Source organism: Daktulosphaira vitifoliae, unplaced genomic scaffold, assembly GCF_025091365.1.
Source record: "Daktulosphaira vitifoliae isolate Bord-2020 unplaced genomic scaffold, ASM2509136v1 Scaffold_2, whole genome shotgun sequence".
Lineage (NCBI taxonomy): Eukaryota > Metazoa > Arthropoda > Insecta > Hemiptera > Phylloxeridae > Daktulosphaira > Daktulosphaira vitifoliae.
The window spans coordinates 32247484-32261448 of NW_026099573.1; the positions used below are offsets into that span (position 1 = coordinate 32247484).

The 13965-nt window shown below is 25.7% G+C and overlaps 2 protein-coding genes across 2 annotated transcripts in view; one reads left to right on the forward strand and one right to left on the reverse strand.

Moving 5' to 3' along the window:
- Positions 1 to 13965, forward strand: part of LOC126899874 (uncharacterized) — a 145139-nt gene that overhangs the window by 106038 nt on the left and 25136 nt on the right. The window lies entirely within an intron of this gene.
- LOC126899872 (uncharacterized) lies at positions 939 to 11449 on the reverse strand. Its single transcript, XM_050675112.1, has 4 exons — positions 11196 to 11449; positions 5915 to 6109; positions 3914 to 4103; positions 939 to 1832 (listed from the first exon to the last, which is right to left on the reverse strand). The coding sequence occupies exons 1-4, from the start codon at positions 11296 to 11298 to the stop codon at positions 1259 to 1261; spliced, it is 1062 nt and encodes a 353-aa protein (XP_050531069.1). The 5' UTR covers positions 11299 to 11449; the 3' UTR covers positions 939 to 1258.

Here is a 13965-nt window from a genome sequence, read left to right on the forward strand (position 1 = left end):
AGAAACTGTAAACAGTTGGTTCAATGATCAGAATAGTTTCAAAGGAATTGTAAATTTCATAGTGAGAAAGAAAAAAAAAACGTAATTTTATACCACTCTCTTGATAATAAAAAAATAAAACGGATGTAAATGATATCGTGAAATTATAAAAAAAAATGAAATCTATTTATACATATAAAAACAATGGTCTTTATATTTGTATAACACCCTGGGGTGTGGCTATTGAATAGGTAATTTTATTGAAAAAGGTATTTTAGGAAATTGGAGTTTAATCAGAAGTGAAAATAGCGTTGGAAGACAAAAATAATTGAACAAGACTTATAAAAAAATCTATCAAGCAGACAATAAAGGAAATGTCAATATAAAAGTAACAAAGTCTTGAACATCTAAAAAAAAAAGTACATTAAACGATGTGTTGTGAATGAACAATAATGATAAGAAATGCTTCACTAGGAACTAACTAAAAATAGAAAATATTTTTCTAATAGAACATTTAAATCGTTTTATCGAAATAACTGAATAGGCAAATAAGTTAAATACTATTTAAAAATAAATCAATTTAAAGTAAACTATTTTTTGAATAACTTATTGAACTCAACCATAATTTTGAAATTTATGTTATTTACAATAGTGATAGTTATATTATAAATACTATACTTTTCACAAACAATATATTATTTAATATATAACAGGTATAATTTATTAGGTTGGTAAATTGGACGATTGTTTATTAAGCTAACAAAAAACTCTTTTTTTATGTATTAAATTAATAGTGGTAATAGAACATCTTATTTTATCGCTGAATAATAATTAATTTTATTAAATTGGCATACTAAAAAATATTTTGGTTTATTAAGGGTAAAAACAAACAAATTATATACAAGATTATTCAATTAAACTGAAAGAAATATGCTTAATCACATAAATAAAAAAAAATGTTTTAAAAAAAACAACTATTTTTATTATTTTAAAACAATTATAATTTGATTTATCCTTACAATTGTTATGTACAAATTAAAATACAAAAAATTTTATTTAAGAATAAAATGTAAAACGCATATGTTATTTAAAAATACCAACAAAATGTTTGTCATATTTATGTTAGGTTTAAATTCTACAAATGGTAGAAATACAATTTATTTGAATCATAAACAAAATAATAATTGTTTATACATTCGATGTATTTTTTTATTCGTCGTACAAGATTTAAGCAATTTAAAAAAGTCAATCATACGTACTAAGGCTTTTGTGATACATCTTAGTATTCTTTTCGAAATCCTATTTGGAATTCCTTTCTATAATTGTTTTGATGTTGTATTGGATATTCGACCTTGTGTGGTAGTGGGACAAGAGGTACTGGGTATATTCGATAATCTTTTGGGTCCTCGTTATAAGTCTCTTTTGAAAACTCTCTTTGATATTCGATCGGCAATTGTTTTTGCACAACTGTCACCGGAAGGGGGGGATTGTAATACCCTTGCATCCCTTGTTTGTGATTCTCTTGATGGTGGTGATTTTGATATCCGGTCACGAGTTCATCGTTGTAAGCATTTCCATAATCATATCCACCATATTTTTGTCCAAAATAATTTATTTTTCGTAATAGTTTGTCAATGATTTTTTGTCGGTGATAAGCACACTTTTCAGGGTGGTGTTTACAATGATGTCTCTTTATCCGGTGAATAACTCCTTCCAACTCAATTTCCGAGGGCAACCAATTCATTACATTATTAACGACTTTCTCACCAACAGTGTCAACTATACTTTCTGATAACATTTCTTCTTCCTCGAATGACATCGATTCGTCGTTTTGTATGTCCAAGTTATTTTGTCTAATCAAAATAAGAACTTTAAAAAATATCAAAATAAAATAGACATACACAGGAACACAAAATATATAATATAAGCGTACTGCGGTCTTTAATTTATTATGAACACATTAGGTTAATCAAAAATAATTCGATATTGCTAAATAAATAATGGCTAGTAAAAACTCGTATTTATGACAAAAGAACAATAAAAATAATCGTTTCAATTCTGAAAGGACGTATTTTTATTTTTCAATACTTTTCTGAAATATGCTCTCAAACTAAACTCGTACATGAAGCTACCCAAACATAACAAAAGAAGATTTTACAGTTTAAGCTTATTAATAAAATACATACATTTATTTAAAAATAACAAAGTTAACTAAAGATTCAAGTTACAAAGAAAAATAGTTGTGAATTTCTGTTCCCACAAAAAGTAAAAGTACATTTTATCGTTAAAAAAGTATTGCGTAATAATATCAATGAGTCATGCCGTATAGCAAACTTTTAAAGAGAGTATTTGGTGTGAACCATCAATTATTTTTTTTACAACCTTATACTTAGAGTATTAAGTTCAATGCGTATATCACAAAAATATTTAAGTGAAATCCCTTGAAAGTTATTTAAATAAATAAGCTACAATTACTTTTTTAAATTTGAATTGTTAAATATTTTTTTTAATAAAGCTATTGAAAGTGAATTTTTTTACAGTAAGAAAACAAATTTTAATTATTCTATCATTCGTTATACAGGTATAACAACATTTTATTTTTAAATACGAATATGTAGGGCTAGCTATTAATGAAAATTTATTCATTGCTTTAACACGAACAATATTCAGCGATATTAATGTCAAAAACACAGAAGCCAAACATGATTAGTTTAACGGAAGAATACACACATAATTTAAATAATACTATTATTATTCATTTTTATCGTAGCATATTTGTTATAGATGGTTTCTGTAATGACTTCTATAAATCAAAAAATAAACAATAAAAAATATAGAAAATTTTTCATACATTTTGGAAGAAATTATATTTATCTTATGGAGCTAAATATTTTAAAAATGTTTGGTTAAAATTACAACGCATTTTACATTAAGACAACAAAATGATTTTTCTGCGTTAGTGATGGAAAAATATAGGAATGAATTAAACCTATTTATGTGCCACATATTTTTTTTTCAATTTTTAAGGAGATTATAGAATCTAATACTTTTATACAGAGTGGAACATATCTAACTGATAACGCTTATAACTTTTGATGCAATATTTCACTATAGTTTTTTTAAACAATTTTTTCATTCTTAATTGCGTAAAAAACATATTTTAAAATATTATTTTTTTAATAATAAAAAGTATATATATATATATATTCATATGTGTTCCATGCTGTATATAATTTTTAATTTATTTTTACAAATCTTCAAAATAATTAATTTTTAAGAACTTTCCTTACAATAAGCTTAATTTTATTTGATATTAATTTTAGGACAAATACTCTTCGAGATACTTAGTGTTTTAATACACAGAATGGATATAGAACGAAGGAGTGAACAAAACGTACTAGTATAGATTAATCATACATACTCCACCGGCGCTACAACCCCCTCCTAATTTGTGTATTAAAATGATTTTAGCTCATAAGTACTTATCGTAAAGTTGTTATCGTCCCAAAAAATTTTTTCATATCAATAGAGCTAAAAATAGTTATTTTAAGTTTCGAAAAAATAAAAATAATTTTTATTATTATTACATGAACAATAAAAACTATGCTTATAACGTAATCTAAGAACGCAAAAGTTGTTGAAAAAAGTTATAGCAAAATGATAATTGAATCAAAAGTTAACAGTTAGATTTGGTTCACTCTCTTTGTATATAAATTATAAAATACTTTCTGAACATATTCTATCACTTTAAATTATAATAAGTGTCAAGCGTATTTTGTTTATTTTCAACATTTATTTCATTTATATTAAAATATAAAATAGAATTATCAAATATACACATAAAGCCTTAATGTATGTTAATAAATACATAAATACATCAATACATAAGTTACACGCAACCAAACGTTAATTAAATTAAATAATAATTATCTACGGATTATTGTTGACCAAGTTCTGTCTTCTACTAATAGTATTAGAATTAGTCGAATTTGGATTTTTTGGACAACATTTTACATTGTATGCTCGACATGGTCTTGTATTACCAGACTTGTTTCCCGCGTTTTTGCAAAATTCGTCAAACGAACATATCCCTTCAGAGCCATCATCTAATTTACACGTTTCACCTGTTTACAAATAATTATTTAAAACTATTTTATTGACTATCTATAATAAAAATACATTTGGAAATGCCGACAGAAAGACTATGCTACTCTTACAACAAATGAATTAAGTTTAAAAGTTCAAACAATTAGGAGGAGAATTGAGTTTGTTGAATGTGGTCAACAGGGGAAAGATAAGGTTCACATTTTTGCGTGATTTTTGATAAACCGGAGGACATACCGTTTGATTTTACAAAACTACATCTACTAGTGAGATATCACTCGAATCAAGATAATGATGAGTCATGCATATTAATTAAATAAAATTTTTGGATGTATAAACTATAACTTTAAAGCATTTAGAAACATGATTCATCAACAAAATTAAGCCTTTTCAAACTCGTGTCGAAATTAAAAGTTACGGGGTATGTGTATATTTTCGTCGCTGGGTTGAAAATATATGGTTAAGTTTATTGATAATTTTATAGATAATAGAATAAAAAACCATGATTTTGTATGATTTTATACATTTGTTACAATTGAAACTAAGGAAGGGTTACAAAATTTAAATCAAGTACAACAAAAAAACGTATTTCCAAAATAAAAAGAAATGTGCTTTAAATTCAATGATTTTCAAAACGAAAGAATTTAAGGATGGAATAGTATGAATCAAAAATTATAAATATAACCAATAGAGATATCATTAGATACAAAACTTCTAAAACTTCATTGATATATGGTATTTTCGTCGCTAATATAAAAACATACTTTCCAGAAATCATAATAAAAATAGTTTTAGGAAATAACATAATATTGATTTGATAACATAATTGCAAAAAGTTACAGTACGTCACAAATTAGATATTCGGCATATTATTTAAAATAAAAGATATAATTATAAATAATGAAATAGAACAAATTTAAGTAGCAGTATTAAACAAAAAACTGTCAAACAATTTGTTTATCGAATGACTACAATTTTAATCAAGTTTGAATTTCAAGAAAATAATTTTCACAAAAAAAATGTGTTTTTACAGCGTAACAAGGAAGTATTGATATTATAATAATCGAATATTATTTTCGATGAAAAAAAAACCTCATTAACAAAATACGCTAACCTTGGTTTAATTTATGAGTGCGTTCATGTAAAATGGAATTAAATAATTAATAGAAGTTCACCAATAGAGTATGATGCTTATATTATGTCTGAATAATGAAATGATCACTTACAAGACTACTAGCAAATCGTAAATGAAATATTATACTAAATGTACAAGGAAATCATTTCACATGAAATGGTTTTATACATCTACTAAAATTGATATTCTGTTTATTGCAAAATTAAATTATCATTTTATAATGTTCTAGTTTCAAATACTTCTATAGTTAAGTATTAATAAATACATTTACACATTTAATAAGATAAATCTTTTGATACTCAATTCTTGTTCATACAAGTATATTAAACTAAATCTTTAAGAGATACCATTAGCATTACACAAATGTAATTTTTGCTTACACATCATGAAGTAAATATGAATGAGTAAAGTATATAAGATTAACTAACACTCTCCAAACGTATATGAAAGCTAAATAGTATTTAGTAAAATAGAAATTTATAATATTCATTATGTAAAATATTGAGAATACCCAAGTAATACTTTAAGAAAAGTATTATCAGCTATCAATTATGTTCTGTCAACCAAATAACAATATACACAATTTTAGAGGTAACATGAATAGAGGACATGAACATAAATATCATAATTACATAAATGGATTTTGTAGACCATTTTTTCTGTATTAATTTTTAAATGGATGTTACTATGTCTTACCACATATACGTTCGCATTCTTCTTTAGAAATCGGTAAATCCATGTTAGCAGAACAAACGTGTACACCCCCAGCTGTATACAACGGTCGACATGATTTAAAAGGTATATGATAAAACCACGCAGCCTCTTTGTAATCCATAATCGGATAAATAGATGAATTACAATTGGTTATCTTTGGGCCATGACATCTTGGATCTAAAACGTAAAAGCAATTTTCTTTATTTTTATTAATAATTATAGATAACTATAGATAATTATAGATTGTTAGTATCTAATGATAAATTATTTTAATTAATTCAAGTTTTTAATTAAAATGGATTATATCATATAATATATATTTTTTAACTATGGGAAATTTTTTAACCCGCAATATATTTATTAAAAGGCTATTATTAATAAAAATCAAAAAAAAAAAAACTAGAGTATTTGCAAATGTATCGCGCTTTTAATTTTCTTTCAAAATATTCATCTTACAATTGAAATATATGAAATTACACCATTGAACTAATGTTATGTATAAAAACCGTCAATTATTAAATGAATTACCTATCCATCAATACTAAACCATTTAATTAACCACTAAGTGTGTAAAATTGCACTTTAATAATAATAATCTTATCTAAGGGCAAAGGTAGCAACTGAAATTGAACAGGAAAACCATTTGACAATATTATAGCAAAGGACCATAATAAGTTGTTTATATCTTCAAGATTATACATTGTTTATGACCAAAAGACCAAGAACTGTAATAATTCGGCTATAATAAACAAAGTTTATAGTAATAAAATATTAATAAAGTCTTTGAAGCCGTGATTACAATGTTCATTAGGTAACTTCACCAAAGAGTTCCCCAGAAACGTTAAAATTATCTATTAATGATATATCACTTTTAAAAATTAGAAATTATTAAGAAAAAACAATTATCAAATACAAAAATGTTCGTAATTATATATATAACATCATGCATTGAACGCAATAGACTAGAACAATAACTAAAAGATCAAATAATGACAAAAAATCGCGTGTTTATTATCATGAAATAAAAAAAACCTCAACTAAATGCAGTAAATACCGATACTTCTTTTGGATCTGAATTGTTCATTAGCATTTAATCGATTTTCTGTAAATTTTGCTCAGAAATGTCGTGATGCATTATAAATCAAAGCTCATTGGATTGGAAAATTATTGTTTACAGAATATCATTTGCTTTTATCTATTCTATAAAATGTACAACGTCAAATCGGAATAATTAATTTAACAGTCAATCTTTATGTAATAAACATATTATGTAAATGTTTGTTTTCCGTTCGATCAATTTGATGTGACAATGATTTACAGTTAATAAAATATTCTTTCACAATTTACATTATTCTTTTATATTGATATTGGTCAATAGACTGTTGAATATTATTGTCATATTTATTTAATAGTCTGATTGTATCCGTTAAAACGATTTCTAAATACTTAAGGGCTTCATAATTCCTACAAGTTTTTTTTTGATATCACTCAATTTTAAAATCATCAGATTTCTTTGTTTTAGTTTATTCCCTGGTTTTTGGTTTCCAACTATAAGAAATGCTTGTTTTGCGGTTCAATGATTTCATTTACTGCGATACAAATTATGGAAATTACTAATACATAGCTCGTCGCAAGTGCTGTCTAAAATGCACAATGATCAACTTCAGAAGTTACTCACTCGAATAAAAATAATACCGACTATACTTAATAATAATATACCGACTGCAGTAATAATTTATTAGTAATAATATTATACCAACTATAGTTTCTTTATAAGAGGCAGATAATTAAAAAGCCTCGTATTCAACCAAAAAACAGCTATTTTAAATTTTGACATTAAAATAATTCAGGAAAAAATATTGTACAGCAATGATACTCATCATTATAACCATAATGCTTCTGTTCAACTATTTGGGATCGGTTCTGCCTTAATGATTTTACACCGGCTGTCGACCAATAGGGAACCAATATGAGGAAATGGTTTGTGTCACTGTTAAAGTTTCCGGATGGGTGACCATACGGGGACCAACAGCAAACGGAGCAGCTGAATATCCGCGCTAAGGCGGCGTCTGAATGATTTATTGCGACACACCACGTCCCCCATATGTTGCAGCAATTATCATATATTCTTAAAAGAATTTAATTCGTCAATTTAACTGTAAACGCAGGCATTAACCATGGTATTAAAATAAAACATGATGATTAAATAGCTATGTGTACAAAACTGAATATTTTAATTAATCAACAGTAAATACTTTATCTGATAGTAAAAACAACACATAACACAACGCACGTTCCTTTATATTATCTGCGTCATTGGTTCATCTATTATTCAAGTCTGGCGAGACTAACTGTTACATTGGGAGTAAATTATTACTTTAAGGATGGGACATTATAAGGTTATCTAAGCATACACTTTTCTTACCAAGATAGAAATTAAATTTCTTATAAAAATTTACAAAACTTACTTTAATCTTATAAGTGAGAGTGCATTTAACATACAACCGAATAATATGATAAACTAATATTATTATTTTAAAATTAACCATTTATTATTTTAATCAATTGTTTTTTTTGCTTACGCAATGGGACGATAATTATTATTATGAATTGATTACAATAGCATCATGATAATCATATTTTAAGTTTATTTGAGTATTATAAACACGAAGAGAACTACAGCAATGTCGATCTGGCCTAACTGCAATTTCTAAGTCCCTCAAATACTTTTCAATATAGGGATCTATAAATTATAGGCCGTAAAGTTGACTTGATACTATACGCCGGGGGCACAAACAAAAGCCAGGTCAACACTGAACATGGAAGAACTATCCTACAATTAAGAACTTAAAATACATTTCTATGAAACATTGCAACTTTAAATTAAAAATTGTATATTAATTATATAAAGAAAATGAGAAATTGTTATTTTTTTTTTAATAAGAATGTTAAACTACAAATTTCAATTAAAGATAAATCAAAATTACTTTTTCTACTAAGAAAATCACAGCATAAAAAGTCAATGACAAGCAAGACAGTTATTCAAAAATGAAGTTGATTTTTTGAAGCTCGATTGATTTGACAGATGTCTAGTAAAAGACTTACCTAAATTAATTTCCAGTTCAAAATACATTTTTTTAAATCATGGTTCGAGTAAAAGGAGATATCTTTATTTGAATCAATTTAGACTTAAAGAAAATGTCTAAATATTGAAACTATACATAATACAACCAAATGAGCTGCTTGCAATTATAATTAATAAATCACTATTTTTCCATACAACTACTACATCCTGTGGACATAACCATCTGCTTTACAATATGCTACGCGTATCTAAAAAAAATGCATGATGATTGATTTTATATTCTGTATTATTTCATATCTCTATAGAAAGTTTTATAACTGTATATTAAAACGTATCATTATGCCTAATTAAAATATATTCATTACATAAAAACCATATTTAAAGTTATTATGTTTTTAGATTTTATATTATTAATGGTCTTGTCTGACATAAGTAATTAAAATAAATAAATAAATGTCTATTATCTAAACAAAATACATTAAAACGTAGATCATGCATTTGTGAATAAAATAAAAATTATCATCAAGATACATTTACTAAAAATAGGTCAGCCTTAATATTACGAACCTCTTTATAATAGATTTCATTAATTAATTTTCATATTGTCTATTACTCAATTAAATATACATTAAACACTGAAAATTAGTAATCACTCTTACTAAATTTTATATGACAATTTATAATAGCATTACGTATACTATACAAGTGATCATTTTTGATAAATATGAAAAATATTTACTGAAGGACACTTCAATAAAATTACTATTTTGGATTTCATATATTTTTGATAAATTATACAAATAGATCCGAGAGGTTACTGATATCATGACGGTTGTTTTATTCGGTTAAGTATAAGAGATATATTTTTGACAATAATTTCCCCCGGGAACTATTTTCGATAACAACATATGTTGGCTATCTTAATGTTGACTAAACATAAATAGAAAATATAAAATATTTTTGATAAATAAACATTATTAATAATAAGTGTATAATAATGTTAAAGTCTATAACTATTAGGAAAATATAAATATTTTTAGGACATAAATAAATTATTTCACCAACTAAATATCTCTTATATCTTATAATTGGATTGATCTATTATTTGATGACAATATATTTAAAAAATAATTCATCCCCGAGAAAGAATATTCAATATGATTTCATAGTACTTTAATGTAACACTAGATTATGAATTTGACTTTTGATGTGTAGAAAGTAAGAAAAACTCAGTGATTTAACATTTATATTAAATATTTATAGCAATTCAAAAATGTCAATTTTCACTTAACTATCACTATCCCTGGCGGTATTCACGAAAACCCATCATCGAATATTTTTAAAACACATTTTGGTCTGCTAAGTTATTTAAAATACAAAGAAAAAATGTGCAACTACCGATCAAAGAATTATTTTAAAAGCAATTGTAAATAACAAATTCGCCTTTTATGACGAAATTACATTGGTATTAACTGTTCATACACATGCGGCTGTGAAAGGTATTATTGACACTTGTTCGTTATTTGTATTGGAGGTAAACAGAAATCATAAAAGGAAATCTTGTGAATGAGTTTATTGCAGTAATAATTTTAAGGTTATGTAATGCGCGATTTTTTCTTAAAGTTTAGTATCACTTTTATGTATTTTATGAAAAAAATTTGCTAAGCAAATAACATGCGGGTCACATTATTATTTTTGCCATCTCAACGAAAATATCCATGCGAGAGCTAACAGACTGAATGCACTCAAGAGTAAGTTAACCAACAACGCACAAAAGATAAGCCGGTTGAATTTCAAATGAATAATTAATTGTTTTGAAAATACTGAACACGAACAGTCGATGTTATTATTAATTCGTACAAAATGTGGATAATTTTTTGAAATCACGCGAGAATTTTCCAACAGTGGGTTCATAGTAAATGCAAATCGCATTGCCACCACGCGGTATTACGAACAACAAAATAAATCGTAACTGTAGTCACGCTTTGACAATTATAATAATAACATGTTTTATTTTTGTGTTTAGTCGAAAATTTCATCGTTTTTTATTGAATACATTATGAAGTTCTTACGGTCGGACAAAAATTGCACACCGAGCGTCAAAAATAAATACACATTTATGTACATATAAAGTTTACATAACTGATTCTAAGACTAATTAAGGATATTCGGACTGACCTTTGTGAGCGCCGAGTATGAAGTAATGATCGTGTTGACCGGCTTCTACTGCTATCGATACGATAGCAGCGACTGTTAACAAGACAAACCAGGCGTTGACCATGGTGCTTCTATTGTTTTAAACTGTATCAACTATGGAAACAATCAATTTATCCGTCTAATGAAGAGAAATATATGTTATTTTAACGAAACGAGTTCAGAAGTACTTCGAACGACGTCGTGTACGGCACTGACCGCAAATCGAATCAATTAAACAGGTATACATCAAACGGCCTTATCGCTTGTGTTCATATATATTAATATATATTTCCAACATGACTTAACATCCAAAACAAACACATTGTTAATGCGATACACAAAAATATAACTGGCTTTATCGATATTCTAATCATATTGTGTGCTGTACAAATTGAAAAATTGAATGATTTTTGTTGTGACCTAGTATGTCCGCATAAATATATTATTTTAACTTAAGTAATAAGTAAAATAATTGGTTTGGCAACACATTTTAGTATTATTATAATAAAATTATTTAATAATGAACCCTTGTGTTGCCATCGTTAATGCTAATTTACTGGCGCGCTATGAGTCAAACCAAAAAGAATATGTTTTGATGATAGTATATTATTGCACTGCTGTTAATCCAATTGTATATTACCATAGTTTAATAGCACTCCCGAGGAATATTATACTACAAAAATGATTATACAAAATAATACATTTGATCGTGATACTATTCGAGGAGATATATTTTGCGTAGAAATAATAAGTATATTCCATCCTTCCGAGTATTATTACTATTATTTTTATTATTTTCATTATTTTACATACCATTAAAATTGTTATAATTTTTAGGGAGGCTTTTGAAATTTCCATTAGATATTTAATTTTTAGTTTTTAATCGAATTAAAATTTATTGTCCAATATATTGGAACTGTCATGAAATGTAATGTTGAATCAGTAAAATTAAAACGAATTAACGTTTAACATTTTAATGTTTAAATATTTAAAATAAAATCAAATAATGAAAATATTTCTTACTGTATGACAAATAAGGAAAAACATTTATCGGAAGTATTAGTTATTTTAGTCGAGAAATGTAATATATGAGTAGTAAATGTAAATTACACTCTTGTATTTAGAAGCCAAGGTCGTTAGAATTTTATCACTATTGTAAACATTTAAACTAGCCATAATTGGTATATTAAATATGGTGTTAAAATATTTTTATATAATTAATGTAATTAAAATTAATGCATTGACAAGTAGGAAAAAAATGGTTTTTCTTAATTTATAATAAGTGACATAGTTATATGGTCTACATAGATTCGTATTAATTAAAATTATTAGATTGTTAGACAATGGCAAAACTATTCAAACGGCTCATCTATTATTTTTTTTTACTAAAGAATAAGCAAACAGATTATAATAATTTTTTGGTATTCAAAAAATATAATAATAATTATTATATTGATTTATTTAATAATTACTGCAGTAGCATATTTTCGTATTAAATTGAACGAGAACTTTCTTGTTCTAGTTAAAATTATTTTTTTAAATATTTTCTTAAAAAAATTATTTATAAATATTAAGTATAAAATATTGAACGTCTATAATTTTTTAATTAGATAAAAATGCATTTACATTTATGTTAACTTGATATAATACTGTGGTGTAACACTAGTTTTGCCATTAACACGAAATTCATATGAGATCATACTAAATATATCATCCATTAGTTTTATTTTGAAAACGACTATTTTGAGAATACATCTTTACTTAAAATATACTTGATTTTTAAAAGCATTCCTATTTACGTTTTGTATATAATTATTTACTGAAAGTACTCGATTATATTTTCATGTATTTAAATAAAATTTGAATTGTTAATAATCCAAACCGTTCGGAGACGTATTTAGGAATTTTACACCTAGGTAAAAAAAAAAACATCTCAACTAATACTCACAGAAAAAAATGTTTGAAAAAAGATCTTATAACAAAAGATATTTATTTAATCACAGAAATAAGTGAAATAATGTTTTATACATTTTCCGTAGTAACAATAATAATTATTATAATAATACTAACATTAATAATTATAATTTTTTTTATAATCATAGGCTAAAAACACTGAAAAATTTCAACACCAGGAGCATATGCTCCCCTTTGCAACTACCTAAATACGTCTCTGAACCCATTACACGTTTATAAGCAATTGACGTTAAAAAATTATTTTATTTCAATATTAAATGTTGATATAAGATTCCTTAATAAACACATAAAAATTAAAAATAATTTGCGATGAAATCTATTTTTACAATTAAACGTCAATAAATTTTCTACATTTTTCGTTGAAACCAAGTATCATTTTTTCTTTCTTGACATCTGTTTTAAAGTGGCTCAAAGGTACGATTTTGAGTCAAAAACTACAGCCATCGTGGCGTAAAAACACCTCATAGATTGTATGTTTTTTTTTTTAAATAATAATTATATTTAAGGGGTCGACTTGGGTAGAAATGTATATTTCGGCATTCAGAAACTCGAATTCGATACTCAGGGTACCAATGAGATTTTTCTTGTGATATTCTAATTGGTGGTGTTTGGTCTCTATAGTGCAAGGCGATAATAATACCCGTTTTGTCCATCATTGGCTTAGTCGAGAATTATCTTTGACTCCTTATCATGTGACAGAGAGCTATCCATCCTCTATGTCATGTCAAGTTCAGGAAATAGAAAAATGTAAAATTAATCATTTATTTTTTATTCAATT

Coding starts and splice junctions, on each gene's coding strand:
- LOC126899872 (XM_050675112.1), bottom strand. CDS start 11,298: ATGGTCAACGCCTGGTTTGTCTTGTTAACAGTCGCTGCTATCGTATCG. Junction 6,110..11,195: donor CATACTCGGCGCTCACAAAG/GTCAGTCCGAAT, acceptor TTTACGTTTTAG/ATCCAAGATGTCATGGCCCA. Junction 1,833..3,913: donor AACTTGGTCAACAATAATCC/GTAGATAATTAT, acceptor TATTTTGATTAG/ACAAAATAACTTGGACATAC.